The sequence below is a fragment of the Bufo bufo genome, chromosome 8 (genome assembly GCF_905171765.1).
Source record: "Bufo bufo chromosome 8, aBufBuf1.1, whole genome shotgun sequence".
In the NCBI taxonomy this organism is placed as follows: domain Eukaryota; kingdom Metazoa; phylum Chordata; class Amphibia; order Anura; family Bufonidae; genus Bufo; species Bufo bufo.
In genome coordinates this window covers 116,351,063-116,366,649 of record NC_053396.1, presented here as the reverse complement: position 1 = coordinate 116,366,649, position 15,587 = coordinate 116,351,063, and the positions used below count along the sequence as shown (strand labels likewise).

At 42.8% G+C, this 15,587-nt stretch overlaps 1 protein-coding gene across 2 annotated transcripts in view; it reads left to right on the top strand.

The window, feature by feature from the left end:
* The window catches only part of THOC2 (THO complex 2), a 140,522-nt gene that overhangs the window by 16,330 nt on the left and 108,605 nt on the right, over nt 1-15,587 (top strand). For both annotated transcript variants that reach the window (XR_005774017.1, XM_040406139.1), the window contains exons 6-10: nt 240-361; nt 9,038-9,171; nt 11,578-11,744; nt 11,831-11,923; nt 12,034-12,189. Coding sequence is in view for 1 of the 2 variants with exons in the window: in XM_040406139.1 (XP_040262073.1) it covers nt 240-361; nt 9,038-9,171; nt 11,578-11,744; nt 11,831-11,923; nt 12,034-12,189 (672 nt within the window). In the remaining variant the exon portion in view is untranslated. The remainder of the gene's footprint in view (nt 1-239; nt 362-9,037; nt 9,172-11,577; nt 11,745-11,830; nt 11,924-12,033; nt 12,190-15,587) is intronic.

Sequence of the window (15,587 nt, the reverse complement as noted above, 5' to 3'; positions counted from 1 at the left end):
AAACTTGCGTGGACTTACCCTGAACCTTCGCAAAACTAGACTGTCACATTTACAATAGTGAATCTGCCCCACTGTGTGATCAAAATGGACCTCTTTTGGGTGCAGAATATGACCTTGCAGGCGCAGCTAAAATACTAATTCTGTCTCGACAACAGCGCACCAAGGTGTAGATTTCCTGGAAACTCCATTTATGGGATGAATGAGTTCAGTAACATTTACGGTCTTTCTCTTATTAACAGTATCTGGTATCTGACACTATCCTGAAGGAGCGTCTGGATCCTGAAACACTGGAATCATTAGGACTCATCAAGCAGTCCCAGCAATTCAATCAGAAATCTGTCAAAATAAAGACAAAACTTTTGTGAGTAGACATATTTTATTAAGTCGTGTTCCTGTAAAGGACATGTGGTGAGGGCACCATCCTTGTTTTCAGATGTCTGGTTAACAGATCTGGAACCCTTGAGGGGAGAGATTGCATCTCATTCTATTCACTTCTGCTGGGAATCCCGAAAATACTCAAGCATGCTTAGGCTACTTTCACACTAGCGTTCGGGGCTCCGCTTGTGAGCTCCGTTTGAAGGCTCTCACAAGCGGCCCCGAACGGATCCGTCCAGTCCTAATGCATTCTGAGTGGATGCGGATCCGCTCAGAATGCATCAGTCTGGCACCGTTTGTCCTCCGCTCAGCAGGCGGACACCTGAACGCTGCTTGCAGCGTTCGGGTGTCCGCCTGGCAGTGCGGAGGCAAACGGATCCGTCCAGACTTACAATGTAAGTCAATGGGGACGGATCCGTTTGAAGTTGACACAATATGGCTCAATTTTCAAACGGCTCCGTCCCCCATTGACTTTCAATGTAAAGTCAAAACGGATCCGTTTGCATTATCATGAACAAAATTTTTGTTCATGGTAATGCAAACGGATCCGTTCTGAACGGATCTAAGCGTTTGCATTATAGGAGCGGATCCGTCTGTGCAGATACCAGACGGACCCGCTCTGAACGCAAGTGTGAAAGTAGCCTTACCCAGCTCTTTACTCCCATAGATTTGAATGGAGATGGCTATCTATCATAGGAGCTGCGAGATGGGAGTCAGGTCCCCTAATTGGACCTTGATTGTTGGATATTTATGGCATATCCTGTGGATATGACATAAATGTCCAGATTGAAATAAATCCCTATCGGTCAAAGGGAACCAGGTTTTGTCCCTTTAACAACCACGCAGTTGTAAATACAATTGCTAACTTAAGGTTATTGGTCGACAGCAGTGTAGCGTATCGGAGATAACAGAGTTATTAAACTCTTGAGTTGTATGCTAATTGAAGAGGATAGGTCAGCACATACCTTAATATATAGCCATCTGACTTGCTGATCAGTACATTGCAATGCTCTTGGTCCCATTACAATCCATGCCCCCAGTTTCGAGAACACAGCCTTTACATTCTATGCAAATTAGCCCATTGGTGCTACATGGGTGTTGTTGTTGGACCTCATTTCACCCAGAGGCTCTACTCGTTCTCTTCCGGGCTGCATCCCCCACTACTTCTGGCCTCAAAATCTCACCGCAGCGCTTTCGGTGCATGCGCAGTAAATTTCTGAAGATTGCCAAGCAGAATTCCACCTGCACGGTGATCTCCAGCCATGTACTTCTTGTGTGCCGAATGCGCTGGTACGAGACGTCGGGTACAGTTGCGAGTATGTCTGCACTGCCTGGCCCTGTCAGTCAAAGTGGTGGAGGTGTGGCCAGCAACAAACATGGATTCAACGGCAACGCCCTAGATTCTCTAAAGGGCTAATATATATCAAGGTATGAGCTGACAGATGCTCTCTAAGGGCTGTTTCACACGAGCGAGTCCATTGTGGGAATCACGCTCCATGTGTGAGTGTGATCCTCCGCTCTGGACTTGCAGGAGCGCACGGCATTATCATGATTTATAATGCTATGTGCCTCTGCATGGCCTTTTTTCCACAGAACCATAATGACATAAAGCTGTCGATATGATTCTGCACCCTAGAGGCTTCAGTCTCCCACCTCAAGTCACACCTTCCAAGTGTTGATTGACAGGGCCAGGCATCGTTTCGCATTCTTCTGCCTGCCCTGTGCCCTGCGGAAATCTCACGGCGTTCGGTATTCTGCGCAGGCGCAGTGAGGAATCTGGCAGCCTGCGAGCGTCCTTCCTTTCACCCTTGTTGTTATATTCAGTTTTCCACCAAGGACACTTTATCCATCCCGTTACTGGTAAAGCTAGTGCGGTTTCTTTATGGGGAAATTCTAATCTCAAAGGGAGTAAGTCCCAACAGGGCAAAGACAGTAGCTGCTTTTCTGAAAGGGTATTTGCAGCATATGGCATGGAATTGGCAGAAATGGGTGAATGGCTACAAATCCAACAATCAGATACATTTCTCATTTGGGCAACAATTTTACTTGGTACTTGATACATTTATTTTCCCATTCACTATTGTCATAATCATATGCCTCGGAAGTGCAATGTAATACAATGCATGGAACTAGATAGAATAAAAATGAATACTTCCCCAGAGTCATAGTTTAAGCAACTTTTTGCAGTGGGATCCGTGAATCCAGGTTGGCCCTCTTTCCAGCTTCAGAGGTTGGTGTAGTCAGCTGGACTTGGAATGGACTGTCAAATCGAGGTTCTAATGCCCTTCTTACGTGCCTTTTCACAGTGACCCAATCTCCAGGGTTTAGTAATGAGTCCCTTCCGCTGGAGAGGGATCTGGAATGGAACCAAGAACACGATTATGAATCTGCTGTAATCTCCTGTGCAATGCTTAGAGCTATTGGGGAAAATACAGACCTGTCCTTGGTGCAGTGCCAAACAATATCTCATAGGGACTCAGCTGTGTTTTCCTATGAGGAGTTACTCTGACTGTGTATAAAGCTATAGGCAAACGTTCTGTCCATGGCTTACCAGTCTCGCCCATGGCTTTCTGGATTTTTAGCTTCAAGGTTCCATTCAGATGTTCTACCTTTCCGCTGTTTTGTGGCCTATGGGGTGTGTGAAATGCCTGCTGTATGCCTAGAACATAAAGTATCTCCTGTAACACTTCTGAAGTGAAATGAGTTCCTCTGTCACTTTCAATCACTTTAGGAATTACAAATCTACACCACTTTAGACAAAATTTTCTTAGCTTCTGTTTTTGCATTAGTTTTGGCTGTAGGCCAGGCCTCTGGCCGACCTGAAAGGAGGCCCACATATACCAGAACGTTCTCATATGTGCCTACCTTTTGGAAGTTGAATGAAGTGCAACTGCAGTCTCTGAAAAGGGTATAGTGGCTTTGGAGTGCACCTGGGGGGCACCTTGACAGTCCATCCTATGTTATGGCAAGCACAGACCATGCACCCCTGGACTTACTTAGCAGTGGCATTGTTGAACCCTGGGGCCACCCATCCTTGACTGACCAGACTTACCATTGCTTCCTTGGACTGATGGGTTAGGCCATGTGATAGGGCACACATCATGGAGTTTAGTACCCTAGGAAAGCATATCTATGGCATACAAACCTTCCTGGTTCTTCTCTGCCTTTTTCTTTTCCCACTCTTCCTTTTCTCCTGTAATTTCTGGAGAAGGTCCACATCCAGCTCCCCTTGAGGTACTATGTCCACAGTATGCACAGGGAGGGGTAACAGGGCAGCCTGCTTTGCATCTGCCCTACGGTTCCCTTCGGCCTCCTTTGTTTGCTCTTTGATATGGGCCTGTACCTTGACAATGGCCAGCATCTTTGGTATTTCTAATGCTCTGAACAACTGGGCTACAGACCTTGCATTCTTGATAGGCTTACCCGATTATCCTACAAAATCTCTGCACCACATTATAGCCTAGTGATAAAGTACATGGAAGTCAGACACACTATATTGAACTGGATTTTATCACTTAGCTATAAGCATTCACTCCAGACCACCCCCATGGGCTTATTAACCCTATGCTGGAGGGCAGAGAACGATGTTATTTACATGGGACTGTATGTTGGAGAAGATGGCGGAAGAGTAGAGATTATTTCCATGGGACTGTATGTTGGAGGGGGCTGTACAGGGAGGAGAGATTGTTAATTGGACTAGTAATGTTTTCCCACCTCTTGGGGCTTGTTCACACTAGAGTTGTTGCGATACCAAATTTTTGATTCGGTTTCGATACCATGAAAAAGTATTGCGATACTCGATACCATTCGATACCACGCGAAAAAAATAAACAAAAAAAGCCACGTGCATTCCTCATTTTTAAAAATGGCGAATCGCGCAGTTTTTATTTTATTTTTTCTGTTCCGGCATTCACCACCTAGATTTTTTTTTTATATTTTAATAGTTTGGACTTTTCTGACGTGGCGATGTAATATGTTTATTTATATATTTTATATGTGAAATTGGGAAAAGGGGGGTGATTTATACTTCATATTTTAGTGTTTTTTTTTTTTTTCACTTTTTATTTAATAACTATTTCCCCCCCTTAGGGGCTAGAACCTGGGATCTTTCATCCCTTTTCCTATTCACCCTGATAGATCTCTATCAGGGTGAATAGGACTCCACACTGTCCCTGCTGCTCTGTGCTTTGTGCACACAGCATCAGGGATGTTACCATGGCAACCAGGGCTTCTGTAGCGTCCTGGCTGCCATGGTAACCGATCGGAGCCCCAGGCTTACACAGCTGGGGCTCCGATCAGAAGCTGCCACTGCACCACCAATGAGGGGGAGTGGAGAGGTCCCTGTGGCCACTGCCACCAATGATTTTAATACTGGAGGGTTGAGAGGGGCCGGCGCACTGTGCCACCAATGATTTTAATGTGATGGGGGGATTGAGGGGGGGGGGGGGGGGCACACTGCACCACCAATGATTTTACCCCTTTATACAGGAGGCGGGTACTAGCAGATCAGCGGCAGTTAACTGCCGCTGATCGCAGCTCCCTGTCAGGGGCAGGGTGCCGGCAATGCGATTCTGCTGCCGGCACCCGCCTCCTGTATGTGTTAAAGACTGACTACTGTATATGAGTCCAGACTTTCACTATTAGGCCACACAGAGCGGCGCCCAGCGATGTCTCAGCACTCACCATTTAGTCCTGGGCGCCGCTCCGTTCGCCCGCAGTGCCCCATTACTGTCTCCTCTCCTGCTCCACATGCTGCTGATTACTATCGGAGCGATGGGAGGAGACATCAGCTTCACTAGTGGGCGTTCCTTCTCCCTGGCTGTAGCGCTGTCCAATCGCAGCGCAGGGAAAAGGAACGCCCACTAGTGAAGCTGATGTCTCCTCCCATCGCTCCGATAGTAATCCTATCATTGGTGGCGCAGTGCGCCCGCCCCTCCTCCACCCCCTCTCTTCTCATTGCCGCCCCTCCTCCACCCCCTCTCTTCTCATTGCCGCCCCTCCTCCGCCCCCTCTCTTCTCATTGCCGCCCCTCCTCCGCCCCTCTCTTCTCATTGGTGGCAGCGGCAGCAGCACAGGGGGAGGGAGGACAGCTTCCTTCTCCCCGTGCTGCTGAGAGAGAACATGAGCGCGCCGATAGCAGCGCGCTCATGTTCAGAGATACTAGACTGCGCAGAAGCGCAGCCCAGTATCGAAAAAACGGAAATCCCGGTATCGTATCGATACCGGGACAAAAGTATCGATTGGGTATCGAAATTTCGATACCCGCAACAACCCTAGTTCACACCACTATTTATTTTTGCTCTTCTGCTCTGTTAGAGGGGCTGAACAACAAAAAAATAGGAGGTGCCGAACTCTATTGACTATGATGGAGTCCGTTCAGTTTTCTTTCAGGATCTCGTATTTTTACCGGACCAAAAAATCCTGCATGCAAGTGTTTTTTGTCTTACAGAATCTGCAACGCAGATGTGAACAAACGCTTAACATTATATATGCCTACCTATTATTTATTTGTATTACTGCAGCTTTCATACTTCTCCTCGGCAAAAATTTTTTTTACTCTTCAGGAAAAAATGTAGTGCGGCCTCTGATGTATGACTCCTATGTCATTCACTGTATGCTTCAGATCTCATGCTTGTGAAGCAGACACTGGGAATGGGAACTCCCTTATGTGAGCAGAGGAATCTTTTTCATTCTGCACACGCTCCGCTTCCCATTTTTTATCACTTTCTCCCATATGCCACATCATTGGCGATCTAGGAGTCTGTAAATGTATTTGCTTGTGTGAGTCTTGGTAATGTTTAATAGGTGTATAACCTGATGGCAGGTTCCCTTTAAATATCCTGTGTGAATGTTATTGACTTTTAAACCTGGCGTCTGTTCTGGTACTTCAGTAATTTATGAGCTGGGATTTACCACCGATTGCTCTAAATAAACTTCCGCTGGTTTTGCGTATTGCAGGCTTGTGAATAATTTGTGGTATTGTAAAATCTTATACTGTTCTACAGCTCAGAAGTAAATTCTTGCTCTAATTTGTCTGGTTAGTTATATTGGAATAATGAATTACTAATACATGATGGTCCTTTGACATCCAAATGTGGACCCTAGGCACAATAGACTGGAGATGTTCATTGACGTCTGGGAGTTTTCTAGCTGTGAACTGCGCAGAGGTCATTGTACAGGGAGGGGGAGATGATTAGCTGAGACATCACCTATTGTGAATCGTGTCATCCTGTGTTATCTATACAAGGTTTTGCTTTGAGACAAAAGTGAGTTTTGCAAAATGGGAATTATCCCTTACTCTACTGGAAAATAACTGGAAGACTTAATACGATTGAGCTGGGATTGACAAAGTATAACCTGCTAGTGGTGCTTGATCAGTGATCACACGACCAAGGTGATGCATCCTTTATTTTGGGTTCTGCAGCAGGGCATATGTTGAGACAGGGTCACAATAATCAGGGTGGATTTGATTTAAATCCTAGTTTTCTACATAAAGACTAATTCTTGCTGGTATAACTTATAATATGCAAGTAGATGAAGATTTTTTGAATAACAACTTTTCATATTAGTTTGATTATGTATTCATAGGTTTGTAGCTGGGATTAAGGTCTTTTTTTCAACTCTGTTCATGTTATAACATTTTTTGATGTGAAGAAGAGGCATGTGATCTCTGCTGAGTCAAATTCCGTTTTGGGAACTGCAAAAGTAAGGTTACTTTCACACTGGCGTTTTGGCTTTCCGTTTGTGAGATCCGTTCAGGGCTCTCACAAGCGGTCCAAAATGGATCAGTTTTGACCTAATGCATTCTGAATGGAAAAGGATCCGCTCAGAATGCATCAGTTTGCCTCCGTTTTGTCTCCATTCCGCTTAGCAGTGTTTTGCCGTCTGTCTGACAAAATTGAGCCAAACGGATCTGTCCTGGCACACCGTGTAAGTCAATGGGGACGGATCCGTTTTTTATGACCCAATCTGGCACAATAGAAAACGGATCCGTCCTCCATTGACTTTCAATGGTGTCCAAGATGGATCCGTCTTGACTATGTTAAAGATAATACAAACAGATCCGTTCTGAACGGATGCAGACGTTTGTATTATCTGTACGGATCCGTCTGTGCAGATCCATGACGGATCCGCACCAAACGCGAGTGTGAAAGTAGTCTAAACCAAGCATCTGTGATAATATCTTGTAGGCAGAGAAACTGCCCAATAATCTTACAAAAACCTCTGGAAGGGCATGACATTGTGAATGGATTAATGGAATTTATTTACCCCAAAAATTTAACATATACAGCCTTATTCTACATAATTAAAAAAAACGAATCTTTATTTCATGATGGAATAACCTTTGGATGGTAGTATATTTTCCTCCAAAAAGCATTTTATATAAAAAAAAATAATCTGATTTGAAATAAAATAAAAAAAATGTTTTAATTTTTTTTTAAATCATTGATTTTTATCCACCCTGACAATAATACTGGGAGGCATCGCCCCGCCACTGTGGCATGGTAACGGTCATAAAGATGTCGGATATCCTCCTGTGGCATCACATTCTAAGCTCTTTAAACTTGCAGCTGTAGTTCAGCCAAGATGGTTGTTGGATTCTGTGAATGGAGATCTATCGCTCCATCCAGTCTCAGACATTCTCCATGGAAAAGAGGTCAGGGGAGCTGCTGGATGCCCGGAGGAGCATGTTGTGTAGTGCTCTGATGTGGCCATCAGCAGTACCAAGGCAGCCTCTGCTTTCTTCATTGAATGCTATTGTTTGCCATTGATGGCTGCATGAGCATTATCAAATGGACTGGAGGGCATCTGCCATCATGCATAGTGCGGAGACGCACAGGAGCGCCACTAAACATGCTCTTCCATGGTATCCAGCAGCTTCTCTGACTAGCTTAATTCCCAGATTTAGGAGGATTTGACCTGTTGGAGCTCCGTACGTTTGTTGGTGCCTGCGCCTGGTATCAGATCTCTGTCGCATTCACTTGATTCGGACTGATCTCATAAGCTGCGTGCTATTAGGCTATGGCTACACTGCGACTTTGGCTGTTGCACAACCAATTATCGTAGCGCCGCTGTGCTACTGTACATCATAACATAATGAAAGTGAATGGGGTCATGTAGCGACTTTCAAGTTACCTTGATGCACAAGTCACCAAATCTACAGAAATTCTGGCTTTTCATGTGTCGCAGACCTGACAACCTGCGGGTAGCGGTGCAACTGTCATTATGCTACAGTATGGCATTGCAAGGTCCCCATAAAGCCCCCCCACCCCACCTCATTCTGTCTATATTTGTGGCCTGTAACCTAAAACGACCATTAACCAGTGTGCCAGGTACTGAGAAGCAGACGGGAGGATTCACACAGAGCAGAGTTGGCCTTGGTGTTGGCATGTCTGTTGTTTTCTGTTGTTTACAACCCAGTCTCCACAGGCAAATGTCATCTGATTGCCCGGTGATGCCCATGTAAGCACATTTTGGCAGATGGGACAGACGGCCTGCATTCACACAGCTTGGCATTCACTGGCCCTATTGTGTTTGCTGTCTGTCTGTTTCAATGCTGTCAGATTCCTCTAACTGTACAGTCTTTCAGAACATGCTATTTACTGTAAAATGTTTTATTATTATTATTATTATTATTTTTTATTTTTTTTCTCCATTGCAGTTATAAACAGCAGAAATTCAATTTATTACGAGAAGAAAATGAAGGATATGCTAAATTAATTTCAGAGCTTGGGCAAGATCTGTCGGGGAGTATAACGAGCGATTTAATCCTGGAGAATATCAAATCCTTGATTGGTATGGCGGGTTTCTTAGCCATGTTCTTTGTGTCTCATGAACAGTTTTGATCGATATTGCTATTGTATTAAAGGAACGGACATGTTTCAGCTTTTTTTTTTTTTTTTTTTTTTTTTTTCTTTACTGGAACGTATTTGTTTTTGTAATTGGGTTTTATTAAAGAGTAACTGAACTTTAGTATACATTTTTGTTAACCTGTCCCTAATGCTCTAATAACACTTTTTGTAATCTAGTTTATTAATGTATTTAGTATTTTTATTATACCTTTCCCTACCTAAAGCACATGTTTTGCTGTGCGCTTAAAATTTACTTGACTTGTGAGCGGTGTGCGGAGTACGCGGGCTGTACACATTTTATCAATGGAGCCGCAGCGCAGTGAGTACGGGTAGGAGCTCGGCTGATAGATTTCACACTGAGGGGCACTGAGAAGCTTGCAGTATATGAGAATATACCAACGATTGATTTCAGTCATGAATACATTCCAGTAAAGTAAAATGCACCCAAAAGGCCTCTATAACCAGAAATATAATATTCTATTGAAATTAGTTTTTTGTTTTTTTTTCTAATTTTAAAACCATAACATTTTCCTCTTAAAAGAGTTCTATCTGGGACATTTACAGAGTGTATTGACTTGATTCTGTCTCAAGAACAGCGTCCTCTCCATTTACCACTATGGGACTTCAGAAAATAGCTGCGCAACTGAAGGAGAGTACCCCTTTAATTGACCATTAATACCCTGAGGAGCAGCTCATTTTATCCACTTACACTGTTTCCCAGAAGTTTTTATATACACAGTTGTCAAACTTATTGACAACTGTGAAATTTGCTTCTTTTTATGTACCACCATATTATATTAAAATGGTAAGATATTTAAAGGGGCTTTCTGGGAATGAAGTGTTGGTAACCTACCCTCAGGATAGGTCATCAGTGTCTGAACTGTGAAAATGTGAATATGTTGCAAAGTTCATTTATTTCAGGAATGCAACTTAAAAGGTGAAACTAACGTATGTGATAGACTCATTACAGGCAAAGCGAGAGATTTCAAGCCTTTATTTGTTATAATTTGGATGATTATGGCTTACAGCTTATGAAACCCCAAAGTCACAATTTTGAGGTCCCCTTTGCTCAGGGGGTATGGATTATTAGCTGACTAGAGTGTGACACTTTGAGCCTAGAATATTGAACCTTTTCACAATATTCTAATTTTAAGCTGCATTAATGCAATTCCTTTTAATTAGCATTACTGAAATAAATGGACTTTTGCACGATATTCTCATTTTTCGAGTTTCACCTGTATAATCGCTGGGATGGTTATTGCGGCTCAGTACTGATCTGTCCAATTCACTTGCGGCTGAACTACCAAGGAAGAGGCTGCAGTGCTCGGCAAAATGCTGCAGCCCCTTCCAGTTGCTGATGAGCAGGAGTTTCGAGTGTCGGACCTCCAGCGATCAGATATTGATAACCTATCCTGGGGAGTGGTCATTAATAGGGGATGTGCAAGAATGGGGAGAACTTAGCACCCCCCCACACTTGGCTGGAACAGTAAAGGGAAGTTAGTTTACCTGCTTGCTGGCTCCCCACTCCTTCTCCTCCAGGCCTGCGATGCTCCAGTTTTACATTGCTGCAGCTCATCACTGGCCGCGGCGGTGACCGGTTCCCCTTATGTCATGTGGCCATATGTACTATGTTATCTTCGGCAGTCTCGTAAAAATTACATGCAGCAGCCGTGGAAATGCTCAACCAGCACTACTTTCAAATGGGTCACACAGGTCCCCTTTTTCTCGTTATTGCTGGGGTCCCAGCATTCGGGCTCCTACCGATTATCATCTTTCCTGTGGATCTTTGTACAACCCCTTTAATTCTTATTTGGTTTTTACAGCGCATTGTAGTAATTATATGTCACACTTGGAAATATGGTCATCTGCGTATCGAACCATGTCTCGGTCAATTCAGTCACTATTAGAGTTGAGCACATAGATATTGGGCACAAAAATCTATTAGTGCCGACCTATGAAATGGTTAAGAGGAATGAGAATGACTTGAAGGTCAGTCTCATTATTTGTATTCGCACTGACATTGATAAGCAAGGACTGCAGCCGGAAATGCCGTAGGCGCAACCTGGCCTTCCCTTGTAATGGCCGCATTTAGATTGTGCGAGGTTGACCTCAGCCCTGCTTTATGCTCTCAGGTATTCGGACTCCTGTCTGAGCTGAATGGCCGAGACAGGTCCTTATTTTTATTTTTAACGTGTTTTGGTCTATTTTGTGTGTGTTATATTATATAATCTAAAAAAATAATAATAATTATATATATATATATATATATATATATATATATATATATATATATATATATATAAAAATAAATATTCTGTCTATAATATATATATATATATTTTTTTTTAAGGATGTTTTAACTTGGATCCAAATAGAGTTTTGGATATCATCTTGGAAATATATGAATGCAGACCAGATCATGATGATTTTTTTGTCCCACTACTTGAATCTTACATGGGTATGTGTGAACCTCAGACGCTCTGCCACATCCTTGGATTTAAATTCAAGTTTTACCAGGTAGCCGGTCGTTCCTTTTAAAATGTTTGAGTACTGGGTTTGGTTTTCTATGGCTTTTTGTCTTCATGAGCTGCTTGTCTTTGTAGGAGCCTAATGGAGAGACCCCCACTTCTTTGTACAGGGTCGCTGCTGTTCTTCTACAATATAATTTGATTGATTTGGAAGACCTTTATGTACATGTAAGTCTAAAAGTGAGAAATGGTATCTTGCTTGTTGTCAGGTTAGTCTTCTGTATTCGCAAATCTAAAAATTGCACCTCAAGTATTCACTATGTAACTTTTTGCTCTAGCTTCTGCCATTAGATAGCAGCATTCTTGAAGAACACAAAAAAGAAGTTGTAGAAGCGAGACAGCTAATGAGAAAAATGACGATGGTGGTTCTTTCATCTGAAAAGTCAGAAGAAAAAGATAAAGAGAAAGAAAAGGACGAGGAAAAAGCGGAGAAGGTAAAAGTTATAGTCTGCTAAACCTTTGCGGATTTCTGAAATTCTCGTTATGCATACTGGTGATTATTTATGTGTATTCTACCTTTCTTGAAGGGTTTGGACATAAGAATATACATTAAACACTTGTGCCTTGCAGCGCTGGGGTCCTAGGTTTGAATCGGACCAAGGACCACATCTGCATGGAGTTTGTCTGATCCCTGTGTTTGCGTGGGTTTCCTTTTGGGTTCTCTGGTTTTCTCCCACACTCCAAAGACCTACTGATAGAGGCCTTAGATTGTGAGTCCCATTGGGGACAGTTGGATGATAATGTCTGCGGAATATAGTAGCGCTGTATAAGTGCATAAAATAAATAAATAAAATGGCCATACCCTGGCCTGCTGCTAAGCAGTCCCCTGCTGGCCATCTGCGGAACGGGCACGCAGTCAGTAGCAGTCATATGGTTTACTCTGACAGCTGCATAGTTCTCAGCGCGGGCACTGGACAGTGGCTGAATCGGCCAGCTGTGGGTTTATTGTGCCACAGCATGCCCTGTATACCTATGTAAGTCATATTCTTATAAAGTGGCCTACCACCTTGAAAGTTTTCAACAATTTTAAAAACAAAGTTGTGACAACAATTTTAGAACAAAATGTGCGGAAGGCAAAGTAGAAAGAGGCTGGGTTTTTTGTAATGTGAAAAGTAGTAAGTATAATAAAAAGCTGTAATAGAAGATGTAAAAAAAACAAAACAAGGAACACAAACAACTGTGAAAATAAGGATTAGACAGAGACTATAGGTAGCTACGTAAAAATTCAGAGGCAACATAAGGGAAGAAGGAACAAGGGGTAAACCCCCCCCCCCCCCCCCCAAAAAAAAAAAAAGAACGTTTGTGAAACCTGCACCTACAATGTAAGAGAAGGACCGAAAAGCTTCCCAACCAGGCCAAGTGCTCAAAAACTGCTCATTAGAAGTACATCCATGCACAAAATGGTTCCTTCCCAGGCCTATTCCACTAGCGATTAGTGGAATTCAGGCCCCCGGTGCTGGCGGATAATTGCGTGAGCTGCTATTAAGGTGTAACTGTATTTATTATTATATAGTGTAGAGACAGGAATATTAAACATTTCTGTGATAAACTTTATTAGGGAAATTTTATTTATTTTTGCTAGAAAACAGGGTGTCAAAAGTCTCTAAATGAGCTTTACCAAGAGTCTCTTGTCTTCAGTATTCTACTTAATGCTGAAGACAACTGTACATACAGAGGCAGGCTGGAGCTCACTACCCCAGCCTTGCTATATGTGCCTTCTCTGCCTACCTATCTGACTTGCTGCAAGTAGAAAAAACTGCTGGCGGCTCTGCTGTTTATCTGTGTTCGCTGCGCTTCTAAGTTACTGAGCGCGTGAAGAGTGAACAGAACTGCCAGCGCTTAGTGCTGACTGTGCACTATGTCCCTGTATACCTACTGTCAGCCCTGAACGCCAGAAGCCCTATTCCCTCTTAGTTACTGAGAGGAGAACAGTTTTCCAGCGCTTAGCACTGACAGTAGCTATACAGGTTGAAGAGATGTGTACTCTGCACACCTTGAATCCAATGTGCGTGCCCGTGAGAGTTGTAGAACAAGTGTAAGGTTAATCCACGGCACTCCAATTCTTGTGCAAATGTTTTTACATTTTATTTTGTTTACAGATTATCGTTATATACATCCAGAGTGAATAATTAGTATGTCGCCACATAAATCAGAATTCCCGGACGTTTCGGTCTGGTGTGATCTTCCTCAGCGTGGTCTTAGTGGCAGAGCAGTAGGTGTGACGCTGGATTAACCTTACAGTAGCTATACAGGGACATTTTCTGCCATTACTAACCACTGGCAGTTCTGTTCTCTCTTCCTTGTGCACAGTAACTGAGAAACGCAGGGAATAGAGAGAAACCAGCATGTTATACAGCAGCAGGAGGAGCTGAGCAGAGTGATGTATAGCTTTGTGGGAAGATTCAGCAAAATGTGTCATTTATATATTGGGTCACTGCTCCTTCTGAGTTTGGTTGTACACGGAGGCCATGTTTTCAATGACTGACAGCTCTCTTGGTATATACACTTACACAGAAAAACGCTATCCATTATATTTATATATATATATATATATCTCTATCTATATCCATATCCTTTATAAGTGTGTGGGTATAGAGAGAGCTGTCAGTCGCTGATGAGGCCACTCTCTGGGCTGCGGAGCTTAGAGCAGACACATTAATTAATAAATCACAAGTTTTACCAAAAAATTTTACTAGAAAACTATCGCTATAAAATATGCTTGGAGACTGCACTGCATTTCCCGGCGATTGGTTCTCTTTAAAGGATTATTTTCTTGTTGGACGGGATATCCACAGGTTTTGCTATAAATGTCTGAGATGTGGGTCAAACCTCGGATTTGCACCCATCTCCAGTCTAACTCCCACAGACGTAAGCTGACGTTTAGAATTCGGCTCATCTTAAACTGCTGTTTTTTTTTTTGTTTTTTTTTATATACTTGTTAGGTGTCAAATTTTCTGTTTGGTTCCGACATTTCTTTTATCATTTTTAAGCATTTAAAAAAAAGAGGGAATTGACACTTTGCCACAAAATTGCATGAAGGTGCCTCTGTTCTCCAAGTGCCGAGTGCAGTTTGGGCAATTTGCCTGTATGAATTTTCTATTTCATAAAAACTAAACTGTCCTGGCTAATGGAGCTAGCTGTGAAATGGTAAAAGCCGCTATTACCAGTGGCCACTGGAGTTATAGACACTTCTGCATAATGCGTATTGGATCTGTCATTTCTGCATGGAAGGGAGGAAACGTGGGAGGTGTCTTTGTGGTCGTGTTGTAGTAGCCGCTGAGTACTTTTAGATAACTATGGGCATTGGTGACTGACGTGGCATTTGGAAAAGAATGTGCTTTTTGCTTTCTAATTCATGAGTCTCATTCATTCTCCATTCTTATGGTTGTCCTGCTGATTGCAACTGGTACCTGCAAACAGAACCTCATTTCCACCCATTGCATTTGCCTGTAGTGTTTTATGTTCTTGGTATTATTCTGATTCTTTTCCTTAAGTTTTCTTTGAAATTGGATTGTGCAGAATGACTTCATGCTTTGTTTAGTTTAGTGCCAAGGATGTAAATAAAATTGCAGAACGGTCCTCAAGAGGCAGCGAAAATGAGCCGAACGCAAGCTTCAATTCATATTTTATCGTTGAAAGCAGCATAATTTCATTATATGCTCAGCGGTAAAATTATTAACTTACAAAGAATGTTCATCATTTCCCGGTGTCCCAGCATATTTATTACTTCTGCTGACATGTTACTTTGATGCCCTTTTTACTTTTCAGGAAAGTCGTCTTAAGACATTTTTGTAAACTTTTAAGATGTTTTTATTTTAAAGGGATATTCCTA